This window comes from Ictidomys tridecemlineatus, chromosome 1 (assembly GCF_052094955.1).
Source record: "Ictidomys tridecemlineatus isolate mIctTri1 chromosome 1, mIctTri1.hap1, whole genome shotgun sequence".
In the NCBI taxonomy this organism is placed as follows: Eukaryota; Metazoa; Chordata; class Mammalia; order Rodentia; family Sciuridae; genus Ictidomys; species Ictidomys tridecemlineatus.
This window is the reverse complement of record NC_135477.1, coordinates 36,600,223-36,619,328: the sequence shown is the minus strand read 5'-3', so window position 1 is coordinate 36,619,328 and position 19,106 is coordinate 36,600,223. Positions and strand designations below refer to the sequence as shown.

The 19,106-nt window shown below is 46.3% G+C and overlaps 1 protein-coding gene across 4 annotated transcripts; it reads right to left on the bottom strand.

Annotated features, from left to right (window-relative positions):
* Nucleotides 1-5,256: 5,256 nt before the first annotated feature.
* On the bottom strand, nucleotides 5,257-15,009 carry Syt15 (synaptotagmin 15). Of its 4 annotated transcripts, none has more exons than XR_005728091.2 (9): nucleotides 14,483-15,006; nucleotides 13,285-13,489; nucleotides 12,589-12,731; nucleotides 11,449-11,771; nucleotides 9,807-9,977; nucleotides 8,821-8,941; nucleotides 7,729-7,908; nucleotides 6,108-7,167; nucleotides 5,257-5,644 (listed from the first exon to the last, which is right to left on the bottom strand). XR_005728091.2 is itself a non-coding variant. In XM_040272852.2 (8 exons), the coding sequence occupies exons 1-8, from the start codon at nucleotides 14,487-14,489 to the stop codon at nucleotides 7,025-7,027; spliced, it is 1,293 nt and encodes a 430-aa protein (XP_040128786.2). In that variant the 5' UTR covers nucleotides 14,490-15,006; the 3' UTR covers nucleotides 5,257-7,024. The 4 variants fall into 4 exon arrangements, 2 of the variants coding, with proteins under 2 accessions (XP_040128786.2, XP_077894794.1); XR_013434556.1 differs by lacking the exon at nucleotides 5,257-5,644 and adding an exon at nucleotides 8,381-8,411 and having other exon boundaries at nucleotides 7,028-7,167; nucleotides 14,483-15,009; XM_040272852.2 differs by having other exon boundaries at nucleotides 5,257-7,167.
* Nucleotides 15,010-19,106: the final 4,097 nt, after the last annotated feature.

The following is a 19,106-nucleotide window of genomic DNA, read 5'->3' as shown; positions in this document are numbered from 1 at the left end:
ACTGTGCAAATTACAGTTCATCATCATTATGGGGTGCCAAATTGGCAGCAATGGCATTTAGGCTCCCACAGTGGCTTCATGGCAGGGGATTCCTCCTTGGTGACTACACCTGCATATCAGCACAAGTTCCTGAAGTTCTTGTCTCTAGGGAATGAATTATCCATGCTAATTTTCATCTCTCCTTGGAGCTGTGTCCATGGTTATGTGGCTTTGCAGTTACTCACAAAAGAAACATGGTTAACTTCCCTCCCCTTGATTTTCAGCTAGGCTATGTGAACTTGCTTTGCCCAATGAGATATCAGGTGATGGAACATAAGAGAAGAGTGTAGAAATGTGTTTTCACATTGGAGCTTACCCTTTTAGCTTCTGCCTTCGCCATGGAAAGAGCTTTTCTTGGGTGGCTGCTGCCCCTTCAGCCTGTGCTCAGAGTAAACAAATGTGGAGCAGGTCCATTGACTCCCATTAGGAGTCTAGCCCAGTGTTATGGTTTGGATCTGAAATGTCCCCAAAGTCTCATGTGATAAAGGCTTGTTCCCCAATGCAGTAATATCCAGAAGTGGGACTTTTGGAAAATGATAGGATCATAAAGGCTCTGACCTCATCAGGGGATTAATCCAGTTGATGGATTAATATTTGAATAGACAGCTGGGAAGAGGAGGAAACTTTAGGCCGGTGGAACATGCTTGAAGGGAGTAGGTCCTTGGGGCCATGCGTTTTGGGACAATATCTTGCCTCTGGCCCCTTCCTCTTCCTCTGCTTTGTGCCTACCATGAGTTTGCCTCTGCTACATCTTTCTGCCATGATGCCCTTCTTCACTTCAGGCCCAGAGCAATGGAGCCAGCTGACTATGGACTGAAACCTCTGAAATCATGAGCCTTCAATAAACTTTCACTCCTTTAAGTTGTTTATGTCAGGTATTTTGGTCATACTGAAGAAAAGGTGAGTAATCTACCCAGCCAGATCCAGAGCTTGAAAGTGAGTTAGTGGCCTACTCTAGATCATTCCACACTCAGCTGACCCATTGAGGCAGGAGACATAACTGCTCATATTGCACTGGGAGGTCGTGATTGTTATATGGCATCTCTACAAGCAACTTCCCCCCCCCTTTGGTTTCACCAGTCTTATAAGAATTATGTGATTATCTCCTGTCACATGAAGTCATTCTCTATTGAGAATTCTTTTGATGTTTGAGGCAGACTGATGTTCACGCTGAGACCAAGTGGAAAACTGAATGAAATGCAGAAAATCTTTTCTAAACTTATTGGAGAGCTGCCAAGTTGACAAGCAACTGAAGGGCCCCGAAGAAGAAGGAAAGCACAAGAAGGTTAGTTGACATTCTATGAACCACTTTCCTCTTCAGGTTATTTGTTGATTCTGGTGAAGAGGCTGAGCACTTGGGCAGAAGGTCACAACTAAGGGCAGCAAAGGCAGCAGAGTCTCTGCAGCTGGAGAGAGAATAAACTGGAGACTGAGGTTGCCAAGGCATTTAGGACTGGAGGGGCCAAGGTGTCAGAGAGAAGGGGGACACAGAAAAGTCACTCTGATGCCTGGGGGTTGCCCCCTGGACATATTTGCTGAATTATTAAGCTGAGCAGGAAGCCTATGAAAGTCAGCAGGTTTTGGCAATGTTATAATATTTAAGAAATACAAATCAAAGTTCAGTACCCACAGAAGAAGAGAAGGCACGTACGTACCAGAGTTTTTGACTGGGATCTTTGCAGGATTACATTCTAGAAATGGGGGCAAACCTGAGGTAGAGATAGAGCCTTACAAAAACTGTAACCCAGACTCTAATCAGTTCAGTACCAGATTAGAGTAAAATGACCCCTACCTACTCTGTCTACCACAGGATGTGGTAATCCATCTCTGGAGGAATACGTTATCTAGTTAATTTCACTGGAACCACTATAATTCCTCAGCATTCAACAATAAATGATCAAGCACTCTTGAAAACATGACTAAAGAGGAAAAAAAATGTAACCCAATAAAATTGATCCACTAATGATCCGGATATTAATGCCATAAAACACACTTGATTGAGAACATGGAAACATTCATCAAAGAATGCTAACTGATTAGGAGGAATCAGATGAAAGCTTAGAAATGGAAGATGAAGAATAATTGAAGAACTGAGTATAGATTTAACCACAGTTAGACCTGACAGAAGAAAGAATTACTGAACTATAATACAAGACAGTTTAAAAACTCTAAACAGAATCACAGAGATAAAGAGAATAGAAAATATAGCGAAGAACATGAGAGATTTGTGGGAAATGGTGAAAATATCTAACATGTTTAACTGAAATTTCAGAAGAAGTGGAGAGAAGGAAATAAGAGCAATACCTATCATTAAAGAAAATTAATTAAGAGGATGATAAATAGAAAATTGGGCTGAGTACTTTCTGAAACTGATGAGGTTTTATGATCCCAAATCAGGATAAATAAGAAAATTGCATCAAGGCACACAGTGTTGAAAATGGAAGACAGAGAAAGGACACTCAAAGTAGCCACTGGGTGAAGGCGGAGGACATATCACTTTCACAGGAGAAGCAACAGCATGGACAACCACTTGTCGAAGCAATGATCCAAGTGAGCAGACACTGAGATACCATTTTTAATTGCTGAAAGAAAAAATATTAACCTAGAATTCTACATCCACAAAAATATGCTTTAAAATGAATTTGGAATAGAAAATTCTATTCAAAATCACAAAAAGAATGCTGCCAGTATATCTGTACTCTAGGAAATACTAAAGGGAGTTCTCAGGGTAGAAATAAGATAGAATTCCAGAAATGCAGAAAAGAATAAAAAGCAGCAGAAAAAATAAATATGTGCTTGAATATCAATGAATAGTGTTTGAACACAGTAATGACAGTAATGTCTTACTGGGTGTAAAAATATAAAAATGAATATTACCAGATAAATGAACATACACACAAAAAAGAAGAATAGAGGCAGAGATTGTTGTGACATTAGAGCATGTTTAACAAGTGATAAAAAGTAAAATGTATATTGGACTATAATAGATAATATATACAAATTGTAATCTCTGTGGTAACCACTAAAGGAATAATTAAAGAATGTGTAAGTAGCAACTAATAGGTATGGGGAGATAGATTTTTTTTTAAAGTGAGTCAATCCATAAGAAGGTTAAAAAAAGAAGGTGGGGAGGGGAGGAGGAGGAGGAGAGAAACCATAAAAGAAGTAGGACAAGTGAAAACAAATAGTAAGGGGGTACATATGAAAGCAAAGGTATCAGCAATTACATTAAATGTAAATGCACCAAGTACACAAATGGTAGAGTTTCATGGACTTGATTTAAAGGCTATTTAAGAGAACATAACAATTATAAGAATGTATAACAAATTTGAAAAAATAGAGGGAAGTGGAAAAAATGCCATTGCAAATAGTAGAGGTAGTTTTTCACAATGATAAAGTGTTCAATCTGCCATAAAAATATAAATTTAAATGGGCATGAGCCTAATAACACTGTCTCAAAATACATAAGAGAAAAATTGATGAAACTAAAAGGATACATAAATAAATTCACAATCATAGTGAAAGGCTATAACCTCTCTCAATAATAGTAAGCAAAACAGACAAAAAATATCCATAAGGATATAGATGATTTGATCAATATGATTAACAAACTTGGCCCAATGGAAATGCATAGAACACCTGTACACAATAACTTTAGAATACATGTTCAAGTACAAGGATAATTACAATACAAACATTATAGATAAGTCTCTCATGAACATAACTATTAAGTGTAAAAATCCCTCAAAATATAATTGCAGATAAATTCAGTTTTAAAAACACCATGTAATTTGTGTGTGCCACTCACACACACATCACTTGTTTCTGTCATAAGAATGTAAATTTGGTTTGATATTCAAAAATCAATCACTATAATTCCTCACATTGAAATAACAAAGGAGAAAAATATGATTATCTTAAAGTTAGAGAAAATTATTAAATAAAATCTAACACCACTTGTGATTAAAAAGAATTTTAGACAAATTGGGACTATATGGTCATGAGTATATTAAAGTCATATAACTAGGGCTGGGGATTCAGCTCAGGTGGTAGAGTGTTTGCTTCACATGTATAAGGCCCTGGGTTCAATCTGCAGCACCACCAAAAACAAAAAAAGCAAACAAACAAAAAACCATCATGATGCTTAATGTTGAATATTTATTTATGGTACTGGGGATGGTACTGAACACAGGCCCTTGCACATGCTAGGTACATGCTTTACCACTGAGCTATATCCTCACCCATTTAATGGTGAATTTTGATAGCTTTACCTCCTGAAATTGAAATTGAGACAAGAATGCTCACCATCACTACTTGTAGTCACTATTCTGCTAAAAATTTTTACTTTTTGTATATTGATCTTCTATCCTACCACCTTGCTGAACTTGTTCATTAGCTTCATAGTGTGTATGTGTATTTGTGTGTAAGTGTGTGCATGCATGTGCATTCTTTAGGATTTTCTATATACAAGAATATGTCATCTCCAAATATTATTTTATTTCTTTCTTTATGATCTAGGCACATTTTATTTCTTTTTCTTGTCCAATTGCCTAAACCCTGCAAGAGATATAAGATATAAGGACTGGAAAAGGAAGAAATAAAACTGTTCTTCACAAAGGACATGAATACATACAAAGAATCTGCAAGCTGTTACAGCTTAAATAAATTTAGATAGGCCACTAACTAGATATAAAATCAACATACTTCTGTATCACTAGAATCTCTTTATATTAGTAACAGATAAATATAAAACCTAAGAATAAATCTACTGGAAGATGTGTAAGAACACTTTGCCCAAAAGTGTTATAAGAAAAATTTTAGAAATTTAAATTTAGGAATATACCATGTTAATAGAATGCAAGATTCAATATTCTAAAGTTATTAAATGACCACCAAATTGGTCTATGTGTTTACTAAAATCCCATTAAATTATATCACCATTTTTGGTGGAAATTAGCTAGTTTATTTTAAAATGGTTTTATGGAAATGCAAAGGACTTCTTTCTGCTGGAGTTGCGTGCCATCAGAATTTGAGACAATCCAGGCTATGGGAAGCACTGACCCATGGGAAGCACATATCTATTTTTTTTTTTTTGCCCTGATCATGTCTGTATCCCAATGCAGCAATCCCTTCTTCCTTCCCATCTGAGTAGATAGCCTGATAGTCCCCTGCAATTTAGATTTCTTAGAGATGAATCAAAGACATCAGTATACTCTGTTCTGCAAAGAGAACATTTATTAACTTTTCCAAGTGACCTTAGACATGCCATTACTGATCATAAGCCTATAGGGTTGGTTGGTACCTATAGTCTCAGGACCCCAGAAAAACAGAAACAGTTCCACTTTAGTAGTCTTGTCTACCAACATATAAAGGACTCCTATTATGACTCTACTATGGAACTGTTGGAAAAAAACTACTATGGTGTGGATTACGTTGAAAATGTGCAAGGGAAATGAGTGAGACAAAGCAGACACAAGATAGTCTATTGATATGGACCAATGCCAGGCAATGCTCATATTTGTGTATTGACAGAGATCGGAACTGAAGTCAAAGAGGCACAAATTCAGCACAACAGTCACCACCTTCTTTTGATGAAGTTGCTTCACTGCGTAAGAAAGGAAAGACACAGGTTCAAAGTTCTGTTCAAGTTATACAATAACAATGCATTGACTACAAGCTCTGCAATATTAGGTGCAAAAACTGTCAGAGTAGCAGTGACAAGCACAATGACTGCTCATTAACTTAAGTACAACTTCTGGGGAATTGGTGACAGCGATTGTGGGAACTGCCACCTTAATGAATTTTATACTTGTCATAGCACAATAATCATACTGGAATTGCTAGGCTTATAAGAGTTCTCTGACTATACTATGGCCCCATGTGTTTACCATTTCCTGCCCAAAGTGACAGCCCCAGCAACTGATGATATTAACCAAGGTACCATAGAATCCAGCAGCAGATCATCTGCAAGATCAGAGGTATGAGGTTTTGGACCCTGGGGAGGGTGTGCCATAGGCAAGAGCTGGGTCCTGGGAGGGGGCCTAACAAACAAGTGAAACCCTCCTCACCTAGCACAGTGAGCCTCTCTGACAGCTCATCTGCCATTTTGTCCATGGGTGGGCTGCTCCCAGCATTCTCCCAGTTACATCATCCAGAAAAGTGTATGTTCTCTGCTAGGCAGAAGGCGGAGAAACCGCAGTTGAAATGTAATGCAGTGTAGCATCAACACACTAGATATAAAATCAACATACTTATGTATCACTAGAATCTCTTTATATTAGCAATAGATAAATATAAAACACCTAAGAATAAATTTACAGAAAGATGTGTAAGAACACTTTGCCCAAAAGTGTGATAAGAAAAATTTTAGAAACTTAAATTTAGGGATATACCATGTTAATAGAATGAAAGATTCAATATTCTAAAGTTATCAAATGACCACCATATTGGTCTATGTGCTTACTAAAATCCCATTAAATCATATCACCATTTTTGGTAGAAATTAGCTAGTTTATTTTAAAATGGTTTTATGGACATGCAAAGGACTTCTTTCTGCCAGAGTTGCATGCCATCAGAATTTGAGACATATCAGGCTATGGGAATCCATCAAGATGATGGGACCTAAGTTCATCCTGTACTTCCAATCAGATATGCCATCACTAAATAGAATATTTCTTCTGAACACCTGACACCTGATATCACATCATGACTGTGATGACCAGGAGTCTGGATTCCAGGCCCACACAGCCCCACAGCTAAAGAAGGGTGAAGTGAGTTGTGGGGGTAGGGGGCAGTGCTCCTGGTCACAACTGCTGACTCCGGCAGAGCTCCTTGTTCCCTCTTTTCTCCTGCCTATCAGCATTCGGGTACCCCTGGTTCATGCTGGCCCAGTGAGACACTGGATGAAATGTCCTTGCTTGTGGCTGCTGCATATGACTGTGCAGTCAGTGAGCTTCTGAAGCACAACTGCAGTTCTGGTGCTGGGTCAGGGCTCAGTGGGGCCACAGAGTGCATGCCATCGCTTCACCAGCTCCTTGGGCTTGCTGAGCATCTCATCCCAGTGCTCCAGCTCTCTACCACGTGTGTACATGTAGGGTCCCACCACCACTCTGCCCAGAGGGTGGCTCCCTGCAAGAAGAGAGAACTCCATTTGCTCTTGAGCACAGAAGTCACGTCACTCAGGCCCCAACATCCCCAGTGACTTTTTCCTCTATCTCTGTGTCTTACTCTCCCTTGAAAGAAGCAGTAAGCCCCCTGCTCTCCAAGCATGAGCTGTCAGCCTCTAAAAGGGCCCTTAATTTGCTCTGGGGCTGAAGAACTGCTTTTTTTCTCCCTTGGAAGTCCCGAGGTATGAGAAAATGCAGGCATATAACGCCCACCTTGCAGATCACTGGATTGGTGCTAGGCAGCCATGCAGCCTCCTGATCTCTCCAGTGATTTGCCCAGGAATAGGTAGTAGAGACCATCCATTAGCCTCTTTCTAGGGTACCACAGACAGTCCAACTGGAACTCTGGAATCCCAGCACTCCTGATGACTAGCTATGTATCCTTGGGCAAGTACCTCAGTTTCTATGTGAGAATTTCTTTAACTAGAGAACAGAGGTTGGATAGCTCCTCCTGAGGTAAGGCATTCATTCTGACTTTGCCACATTGCCCCAGTAGCCTGAGGGGTGGGGAGGATATCCTTACTGTCCCCTCCAGTGCTCTGCAGCACTGTCAGGCTGAGGCTGGCGGTGTCCAGCTCGGTGGCATCGGCCTTGAAGCTGAAGGTCTCATTGTACACAGGGTTGACGGAACCCAGCACAGCTGAAGTCTTCTTGCACTTGACAAACTTGTTTTGGTTCATCAGGGACACTTTGACAAACACACCTGAGGGGCAGTGCACACCAGTAACTGGGAGACCAGCAGGAACCCAGCATGCACCCATGAAAGCCTGGTTAGGAGGGTAGGAGCCCAACCCAGGCGCCAGGTCCTCATCACTCACAGTGCTGCTGAGGCCAGAGGGTGTGACAAGAGGAAATGGGGTTGATTAATGTCAGGCCTCATGGCTAAGGAAATGCTTAGCTCCTTCCTTTTCCTCCCTCTTTGCTTAGGAGACATGTTTGAGCTGACCCTTGTTCATTGGAGCCTGGTAGCACCTACCCATCCCTCTCCATCAGGGAGGGGGGCTATCTTCTGAGTGCTCAGGACCCTTGGGTCCCTTGAATACCTGTTTGATCAGAGGGCTACAATTTAGAAGGAGGAGCCCAGACGGCCTTTGAATCCACAAAGAGACACAAACTCCAACAGGCTGCAGACAACCTCTATTTTGCTAGGGGCACCTGCAAGGGGCAGGGCTTACCTGCTGCTTTTCGGCTCCTGGGTTTTGGAGGCTGGGGAAAGTGGGTTCACTATTAGCTGGGCATCAGTGCCCCAGGGAGTGCTCAAGCCTTTCCCCTGGTAGGAGGGAGGCAGAGTACTGGACCCATTCAGCTGAGGGACAGGTAGAGGCAGAGATAGGCAGGACAGTCAAGGAGCCAAGACACTGCCTTGGAAAACAGGAAGGGCAAGGTGTGGTCTTGGATCAGATTAGAGCCTTTGGGAGGGTGCAAGGGGATACAGCCTTGGGTTCTTGCACCAGAACTTTCCATGGATGGAGGGCATATCATGGGAGGCAGTGAGCACTCTGTGAATGGGTTATGTAGGCAGAAATTAGAATATAAGGGTGAGGGCAAGACTCCAGCCCAAGCCCCAGGTTCACCAGGTGGGACCTTCCCCAGGAGGATAAGAGAGGTGACTCACTGACAACACTTCTGTCTTCCTGGAGCTGGAGGCCTTTGGCACGAAGCACGACCACGGTCAGGCGGTTCAGGTAGTCATTGTAGCTGAGGCAGAACTGAAGGTCACCAAACTCCGAGGGAGGCTGGGGAGGCCAAGATGGAAGCACCCACCCATCACAGGTATAAGAGGGGCTATAGAGTCCTAGAATGCCTCCTGCCCTCTTGGCAGTCAAGGCTAGGGTGCAAGTGATACACCCCAATGGGTTCCTTTGAGCCCCAATCATTTTATAGATGGGGAAAGTGAGGTCTGGAGAGTTAAAGGGACTTGTGCAGTATGTTGATTTGACATTCTATTTCAAAACTCTGAAGTCTAACTATTCCAACATCCAGAACTTGTTGAATGCTAAGTGGAAAGTTTCATATCACGAAACTTTTTTCATGAACAAAATTATTTAAAAACATTGTATTAATTTTTTGTTGGACTTGGGTCTTATTTGTACGTACTTATATGTACATACAAATATTCAAAAAATCCTAAATCTGAAACACTTCTGGTCTGAAGCATTTTGGATAAGGGGTACTCAACCTGTAATATGGATCAGAGCCAAGAATTCACACCCAAGTCTATGGGGTTCCAAAGCCTATGTTGAGCCACGTGGATCCTTCCCGGGGGGATGGGAGAATGATAGATAAATATTTCCCTGGGCTGGTCTATTTGTGCTGTCATTTTTCTTAGTGGTGGGAATCCAAATGTGCATTGTTTTGTATCCATCCAGATAATATGACAGCCAGTGTGGAAAGACCTTAGGTGACCCCTCGCGGCCCAGGAGGAAGTCCATCCCAACTCTTCTCAGGAGCTAGCTCATGGCTTGGGCCTGCCTTCCTGACTCCCTCCTGTAGGGTGGTATGCAGTGTGCTGAGGACTGATGTTGGCCGGCAGGTGCTTTGAGAATGCCTGCTGGCTGCCCACAGCAGTGCTGACTGTGTGTCTGGTGACCTCCACCTTACCTCCAGGCTCTCAGCCTCTAGGTCTCTCCAGAAGACATGGTGGCAGTCACCTGCTAGGGTCTCATTCTTCAGGGGGAACAACACCTGTCCCAGGAGTTGGTGCTTCCTCTGTCTGTTCACATGGTACACTGAAAACTTCAGCACCCTCTGGGTCACACTCTTGCAGGATACCTGCGGGAGATGAGGATGCAGGCCAGGTCAGGCATGGGGATAGAGGATGAGATGCTGACATGTTTGACACAGGCACTTTTACTGAGGGGTATCTAAACCAGGCATCTACATACCCCAGACCCAGACATCCTGTGGGGACCCTTCTCCACAGCAGGGCCAAGCACACATGGGAAGTGCAAGTGCATGCTAGAGCCTTGTTGCACAATGTGCTCTGAGGACATGCAATGTCAACAACTGCCTGAGCCTTGTTAGAAAGGCAGGATCTTGGGCCCCATCCTGGGCTCATGAATGAGAATCTGCTCCTGAACAAGACTGCTAAGTGCTTTGCCTGCCCATTAAATGTGTTAGGACATGACCTATCTACTATCAGAGTTGGGTACAATATTCTCCCCTCTCAGAGACTTGGCCTCCTCACCTGTAAAATGGGGATCATGGTTCTTCCTGTCTGATTTGTAAAGCCCCAGTCACAGTCTGAGCTATATAGTTGGCCAATTAGTACTCATTTCATTCTCTTGCTCCTTCTCCTACTTTTTCCCACTCAAAGCACAAAGAGGATAGGATCAAGTATGGATAGGGTTGGGTAGGGAAGGGGTGAGTAAAATGAATGAATTAATGGATAAGCATGGTGCATGACTGTGTACGTTAGCAAGGCTGCAAGGCACTCCTTGGATCCTGATGTCCTAAGATGGGGCAAATTCACCTGTGAATTCTCGCAGCTTTGGACCCAGCAGGACAGCCTGGAACAAAGCTGCCCCTCCTCCCAGTTCTCAGCATTGGAGGAAAGCATGAATCATAACTCTGGCCTCAGTAATCATGCTCTTTCTGGAAGTGGGATGGTCTTTCCTTACCTCTCAGGCCAGCATGCTGTACTGATCTTGAGAAAATGTTTGTCAAAGGCCTCTTGGCAGGTCTCAATTGCTGACTTCCCCTAAGGGCCCTAGTCACCTGTTGAGGCTCCCAGGCCCTTTCCAGCCAGATGCCCTAATGGCCTCTCTACCTGTAAACCCAGAGGGGTTCAGTCCAAGGTGCAGCAAAAACACAGTACCTGCCCCAGCATGGCTCTTGGTCCCCGTGCCAGCCTCTAAAAGCAAGCGTAGGACAGTTTCTGCCCCCACTCCAAAGGGCCTGAGATAACTCTAAGCAAAATGAATATTCACCTTCCTTGGGTAACCTTGCCAGAAACCCCTTATTGTTTCAGGTTTTGGGAATGCTTTCTCTGAGACTTGTGGGCTAGAGCCTAGAATTTAGTAGGTGCACCAAAATGTGTTTTCTTCATCTCCTCTAGGCAGCCAGGACAGGCTGGCCCCTTTCATCAGGGCCCACCTCTTACAGACCCTGACTTGGTCAGCTTGTTAAGCAGATCTGGAGGCACCAATGGTCCCAGGGGCTAAACAGAAGGCTGGACTGTCCTGCATAACGTTCCTTCCCATAAGGCTGGAAGACACAGGCCCTGTCTGCCCAGGGGCTATACCTGGAAGATGAAGTGTTCATCAAACTGGGGGCTGGAAGTTTTGCGTTTGGTCTTGGACTGGAGGAAGCGCCGCTCATCAGGCAGTAGGTGGAGCTTCACCAGGAGGCTGCAGGTCTCAGAGGGTGCTTGCAGCAACCGTGCCTTGATCAGGCCCACCAGCAGCCGCTCAGTCTCCTGCTGGTATTCCACAGAGAACCACAGCCGGCCCAGGCAGCCGTCAGGGAAATCAGTTTCACTTGTGTCCTCTGGAAACTTGTACAACTCTGGGTTGATGGTCCCCACCACACCTGCATCTCCTACAACAGAATGGCTTGGAGGTCTGGCTGGCAAGAGGAAGACAGGCACATGGAAGATAGTAGCAAGATCTAGCCATATCACTACTGTGGCCCTTCTCCCTTCATCTGAGCCTCAACTAGTCTGACCACCTCTACCTCACTCTCTTCTCCAGACTATGAAGGTGACCTCCCTCTGGTGCATGTAAGCATTCCATTACCCATTCAATGCCTACTCCACACACCTGTGCCCTATGGTCAACTCCTATCCCTGGAGGTCAAGGCATGCTTTCCAGTACATTCTGTCCAGCACCTGGCCTGATCCCTTTCCTCGGTGCCTAGAGAATGACCCAGTGATAACATGTTGCGTTTTTTTCTTCCTCTTCAAATTGGAAGTACCAAGCTGATTACTGGGTGGTTCCTGAGAAGGTCTCTTGGGAGATTTTCAGAAGCACAGAGGAGACTGGAAAGTTGTCTCTACCTCCTACACTTCTGCTTCTCAGTTGGCCATCATCTCCTGGAGCAGGATGTTGTATAAGTTCTGCACCTGGTTACACCTACTTTTGAATCCCAGACCTGTTGCTTATTGCCTCTGAGACCTTGGTAAGGCACTGCTGCTAAACTTCCAGAATGTAAAATGAGTTACTTCCTTCCCCACCAAGATGTTAAGGTCTAACTCCAAAACAGCACAGTGGTCATATCTCAAGGGCATGAGGTGCAGTCAGTACTTGGTAAATGAAAGTACCTGGAAAGAATGGTCTCTGGGTAACTCTGGCCTTCCTGGGCCAGAGGCTATTGAGCAGCCTGACTCGGGAAAGCAGGTGGATCCACCAAGCCCAGGCGGACCCTGACCTGCGGGAGTACTCACCAAGATTGCTGCTGGAGGTATGAGGCAGGAGCTCTGGGGCTAGACAGGGGTCCTGTGGGGCCCGGGACAGCTCTTTGTTATGCAGGGGTACCCAGTCTCGGCCTTGGAAGGAAGGGGGCACGATGAATGGCACACCTGATGGCCTGTTCAGAAGTAAAGAAACAAAATGTAGGTGGCAGGTGAAGGGTGGGGCCTCAGTGTGCTCAGCCAAGAGGGGTTGAGTGCCAGGGACTGGAGGGAGAAAAGTCACTGGGAGCCAGGAGGTAAAAGCATCATTTTCTGGGTCCACACCAGGATGGACACACACACACACACACACACACACACACACACACACACTCACAGCCAGTCAGTGCCTCCGTCTGCCCACAGCAATGGGGTGTTGGAGAAAGAACAATAGCCTCCAACGTCAGCCTACCCAGTTTCTAATTCCTGTTCTGTCTCTTACTAGTTTTGAAGCCTAGACCTGTTACTTTTGTTCTCTGAGCCTCGGTTTACTCAGCTAGAAATGGGTTTCACAATGCCTGTCTCATAGCTTGTGGTGAGGTTTCTGGGTTTCTTTGTGGTAGCTCCTGGCATGCCCAGGGCTTGCAGGAAGAGCTCTAGAAACAGAACTTTTCTTTTTCACCCAATCCGATGGCAACTCCACAGAGAGGACCCTAGAGAAAGAACCACTTGGCCCCCATCCTGCCTTACCTGCTCAGCTGGGTCCTGGAATATAGCTGACAGCGCTTGTCCCCCTGTCTGCGGGAGGCAGCGCTGATGGCGGTGGCTGGTGTCTCTGGCAGCTCCTCATAGGTGAAGGTGGCACAAAACCTCCTCCACAGACAGCAACTCACACCAGTCAACAGCAGTAGAAGCAGGCCCCCAACGATGCCCCCAATCACCAGGGCCAGCTGCTCTGGGGACAGAGACCACCAGGCAGACAGTGATGCCTGCCTGGTGAAAGCCACTCCCCCACACAGCTCTGAAGTGTGGGGGCAAGATTAGGGTAGCAACCCCACACCCTGCGTCATATTTCTGGAGTGATGCTGAAGCAAGCAGCTGGCTGGACTCTGCCAGGTCTCAGTGGGACAAGGCATTTCCATTGGGGCCCTAGTGTCTGCCCCCTGAAAAGCCTTAGTGTTTCTCTTGGAAAGCAGCAGACCCTGGATTTGAGATTGTGACTGAAATGAAGTGTTTCTTGTTTTTTTTTTTGATTGGAAATCAAACCTTCTCCTACCAGAGCCTTCAACTTCCCTGAGATCCTTTGAGGTTTGAGGGTGGTCTTGTGGATAAGCACACACGGCAAGGAAAGCCCAAGGAGGAACCGATGTCCCTGATGTGCACCCAGGTTCCAGCAGGTTCTGGACGTTGCTGTGAGGCTGGACTCACCTTGGGTTTGGTTACCTTCTCTAACACCAGTTCCCTTCCCCAGCCCTCTATCAAGATGAGCCTGTACTTAGAGGAGATGGTGGGAGGCAGTGGAGAGGGGTGTGAGGCGGCAGTTGTGGGAAACAGAGACATATGGGCCTTTCCCTGTTGCACTCACACGCCTGTATTTGTGGGTTCCTGGGAGGCTTTGCCAGGAGCCCGCTGAGGACGCTTTGGCCCCTTTCACTGGTCATCACAGAGGTTTAAAGGGGCACTTGAAGGGGCGGGGGCTTCCCGGGCTCCAGGCTCTGGGTTATGGACCATTTGGGGTAGTGAGAAGGCCAGACCCCGACACCTTCTAATTTGGCAATTGTTTTCCAAGAGCCGATCTCTCTACTCCATTCTCGCACTCCTCTAGGAGCCGAGTGGGCAGGGGCTGTGGCCCAGCGGGATCTGCAGGGCGGAGGCAAGTGTTGGAACCTGTCGCCCAGAGTAGCCTCTCATGACGTAGAGCCCGGGGCAAAGAAGACAGGGCACTTACCCGCCATGAGGCTGCTCTGTCCGGTCCTGGGGCGCCAGACGGGGCTCAGTCTCTAGGGTCCCTGCACCTCCTGCTGGAGCCGCGGGGCAGGCACTTCAGGCGTGGCGCGGGGCCATCGGGAAGTCGCGGGGGCGATGGGTTGAGGCGTTGCTGCCCTGAGGTCCGCAACCGAGTGGCTGACGGGGGCAGGGATCCAGAGTCCCGAGGCCACAGCTCCGCCCCAGCCGGACCCTGGCAGAGGCCGGGAGGGGCGCGGAGCCCGCGGTGTGCGCTCTCGGAAACCGCCCGGCTTCGGGCGGGGCGGGTCTCAAGCGTCCTCAGGGCTCCCTGCAGCTACAGGGCTGGGTGGGCTGCAAAACGGAGGGCAAAGCTAAAGCCTTCTCCACCAGGTTGTGACAGAGAGCTCCACATCTGGTCCCTCACACCTGTTGTCCTTGGCATATGTCGTATCAAGTTGACCTCATGGGTCATTGTCGCAGTGGACAAAATAACCAAGAGTTGAGGGAGATTCTGGAGCTCGATCTCCTAGGGTTCTTACTCTGGCTCCCCACCCGCCAGCTGTGAGAGTTGGCCCACTTCAGTTTAACCCTCTGTGCTCCCTCTCCTTGGTTGGGTAATAACAGCATTCCTGGGGGTTAATGTGTATAAGGGGTTCTCACAAGGATGACTGGCCCAACATTGACTTACAATGTATGTAAAGGGGACTTAAATTTAAAAAAAAAAAATGGTGCAATGTGTTCCAGCCACTGCTATGGAGACTATATGACTGAGGGAGTTGTCCCCTGGGTCACCTACTCACAGCCCTTAATACTGTGGCAATTACTATCAGACCACCTGCTGGTGAACACAGCCTTGGTCAAGAGGCTCCTGGAAAGGCGCTGGGGTCTTCTGAGCTTTGGCATCAAGTGGATGCAGTCCAAGGATACTGCACCCGACTCTCATCTGCACACATCCCCTTGGAGAGGACCTGAAGGGGAGACCTTGAGACTTGGAGGTGTCTCTTTCATGAAGGTAATATCCAAAGATAGCCTGAATTGGCCTCCCCTAGTCATCCATGCCTAGGGAAGGCTGGGTAGGCAAGTGGGAGGGAGGGGACTTAACAGTCAGTGTGCATGAGGATCTGGTCCTGCTGGGTCACCCTAGGCAGAATAGGTGGTAAATTGGGGTATCCCTCATCTTGTGGCCACCTTCTGTGACTATGGGCAGAGGCTGGCAGTGGTCACTCTCCTTGTGGAGTATGGATTTAGGGAGGAGGTAATGATAAAGCAGGATCCCCACATTTGGCCAGCCACATTTCTACCCCATCCTTACACTTGCTAAGAACCAGGCAGAGGTCTGTTTCTCCTACTGTCGTCTCTCCTGGCACAAACTTGCCTTCAGGCTCCCGTCAGACTGGAGCATCAGGAGGATCACAGGACCCTGACTTCTGCTTCCACATAGGTAACCGATGGAGGCCACAATGGGGGCAGTGTCTCCAAAAAGGGGCAATGCCGGGTGTCCCATCTTCATCTCATGTGAGTTAGATATCTGTACTTTTTAGTTTCCCATTGCACTGACATAAATTAGAACAGATTTAGCACTTTAAGTTTAGTGTACAGAAACATTTACCCAAATCTGTCTGGCTACTTGTGTTTGTGGCAGAAACTGAACTGTTCCTGTACCACCCCCAGGTTTTAAGCCTCATTTACATTTGAAAAATGGACTTGCTCACTGCTGGGAGAAGAATGTTGAATTTTTACTTGTTAAAGTTGACTCATAATATATATATATATATGGCTAGGGGTACCAGGGATTGAGCTTTAGGCCACTCAATCACTGAACCAGATCCTCAGTCCTATTTTGTATTTTATTTAGAAACAGGGTTTCATTGAGTTGCTTAGGGCAACTCACTTTTGCTGAAACTGGCTTTGAACTCGTGATCCTCCTGCTTCAGCCTCCCCAGAAGCTGGGATTACAGGTGTGCACCACCATGCCTGGTGACTCGTAATGTTTTTAAAGTTAAAAAAAATCTTAACATTCTAAGAGTCAGAAAGATGTCTTCCTTCTGGAGGCTCTAGCAGAGAAGCTATTTTTTTGCCTTTTCCAACTTCTAGAGGCTACCTACTAGAGGACCCCCTATCTTCAAAGCCAGAAGCACAGCATTTTCTTATTTGACTCTGGGTCATTTTAATAACCGTTTCTGCCTCCTTTTTATAAGGACCCTCAAGATTATATGGGCCCCACTGTACAATCCAGAATAATCTCCACATATCAGTATCATTAAGTGATTCACATCTGCAGTATCCCTTTTGCTATGTAAGAGACTCAGGGATTTTGCATACTTATGGGTTCTGGAGTATGGACATCTTTGGGGCCATTATTGTATTGGCCAGAGAGATTCCATGCAGCACTTTGGAGTGGTAGAGGTGGTGGCTTACATTCTGCCTCCTGCTGCCTGGAGCTCTCAGTGTGTCCCATGGCTGGACTCGGGCAGCTAATAAAGTTCTCATGATCCCTTTGTGGTAATTCTTCAATAGCTTTGACCCCTCTCCCCAGATGTCCTGCACCCGAGCCTGACTGTTCTGTGCTTCTGTACTAGCTGTCTCACACACACATGTTCCTCCACACTGTGTTCCAAATAGCCCCAGACAGCTCCTTGTGCTCAACAAAAAGTATATTGAGCCAACAAAAATGATGTGGAGCCAACTCCACATAATGGATATGATATCCCATCCACATGAGCTGTCTCCACGGTGGGGCCTAAGCTGTGCAGGGTCTGTTCTGAATGTGGGGTGGGATAGTGTGTGCTCTTTGAAAAGTGAACTCCTATTGGCCAGTCAGGCCCGAGCTGCCATTCTTTCCCCCCAGACCCATATTGTATCTTTTCAGGGTGCCTATTTTCCTCCCCGGTCTCCTTCTCTGATTGCTAGCAGTCACGAAATCCTTCCAGCTCTTTCTCTGTTCATCCATCATTACCAAAATGCTTATCCTGGCCTCCATCAGCTCACACCTTCAGAACTGCATCAGCTTCCTCTGTACTCCCCAGATTCTATCCTGTACCTTTCCCCAGCTATGTCATTTGGGCTCTCTCTCATCCCTCTGTGATACTCAACGTCTAGTCTGGTGAAGCTACTCTGGAACCTCTGCCAATTAACTGGCTCCCTCTCAGCACGTCTGAAATACTGTGTCCCTCCTGTTCTCCTTCCCTGTTGCTCGTCTCAGGTCCTCCTCCATTAAAACTTTTGTCATCCACTCCTTGTCCTCAATGTTCCTACAGATACCATATTGACTATGGGATTATGGGCTGTGACCACCACTCCACTGTACTCTCCTGGTAGACCAGCACCTCCATGTAGGCAGGGGCCATGTTTTATTCAGCTGGACATTCCCAGAGTCCACCCCCAGGGTGACGAATGTACTAAATGGTAAAGGGCTTGTGCCTTCAGGATGAGCTCCCTGGTTTCTGTTAGCTTTGTCCATGTAGCTGACACATTGTGGATCACACATTTGGGCCTGGACGGAGTTCCCCGGCCTTGTCCTGGACACTACCTGCTGGGTTTGCTTAGGTTGCTAGCTGTGTTGGCAAGTACCTTCTACAGCCAGTCCACCATGTTTTGGGTCTTCCTCCACTGGAAGACAGAGCAGGTGGCAGCAGAAAACTCATCTTTCTTGTGAATCCTGATATTATGGGCATTGCGATGCAGGCTGGATCTTTTGTCACTGAACCTTATGTCAGCCTGCAGTATCGGGATCATGCCCTTAGTTAAGGACATTAAAGAAGGTTCATGGTCAGCCCAGTAAGTGGTGGAGCTTGACCTGGCTATCTGGCCCCCTTATTCTTTCCTCCTCACTGACCGGCCCATGCAAAACTCCAGGAAACCATTTCCTATGGAGATGCCCATGAACCTGGCCAAGAGCCTTAGGCACTGTGGCTAATCTCCCTTCCATCCACTGTCCCACAGGGCCTCTGAGATTGGTCTGGCCTGGAGCCAATTCCACATAATAGAAGCACTTCCCAGGGCTGGCTGCAGTCCTGGCCCTGCTTCCTGTTTTCAGATCTTGCTCCTTACCAGATCTCTGGAGCTGGGAACCTGGAAACAGGAGCAGACATGATTTCTCTCGCCTGTGGGCAAAAGGAAGTCATATTTCCATTGGCAAGAGCATTTCCAAGGAGAGTGGCAGGAAGTCCAAGAGTTTAAAGGCCTACAAATGCCTGCTAGGTGATTAATAATTCAGTGCAGTGGATGATTCATGAGAAAGGCCACTTTTAATTAACCTTAAGAATCAGTCCCTGTCTAAGGAAGTGTCATCTCTCATCACTTAGGATCAGAGAGGCTGGGGCAGAATAAAGGCCATACCGAGAGATGTGTACAACACTGTAAATTCCATCCCGGTCACCTCAGGTCCCTCTTTATGAGAGGGGGAAAGGCTCCCCTCCACCAGCACTCTATCTTTTGTTCTGCTAGGGTGGCCTCAGGCTCAATTTCCTACAGCTACCTGTTATGGTTTGGATCTTAAATGTCCCTAAAAGGCCAGTGTGATGAAGGCTTGGTTACCAGCCAAGAGTAGTACTGGGAGTTGGTGGAACTTTTTAGGAGGTGGGGTCTAGTGGAAGGAAATTAGGCCATTGTGGGTGAGGCCCTGA

Bases quoted from the DNA above. Each gene is read 5' to 3' on its own strand.
- Syt15 (XM_040272852.2), bottom strand. The intron at 12,732-13,284 runs GTAAGGCAGGAT...ACTTCTGAACAG, and splicing joins TCCAGGACCCAGCTGAGCAG to GCCATCAGGTGTGCCATTCA. The intron at 7,168-7,728 runs GTAAGGATATCC...CTCTTCTTGCAG, and splicing joins GCAGAGCACTGGAGGGGACA to GGAGCCACCCTCTGGGCAGA.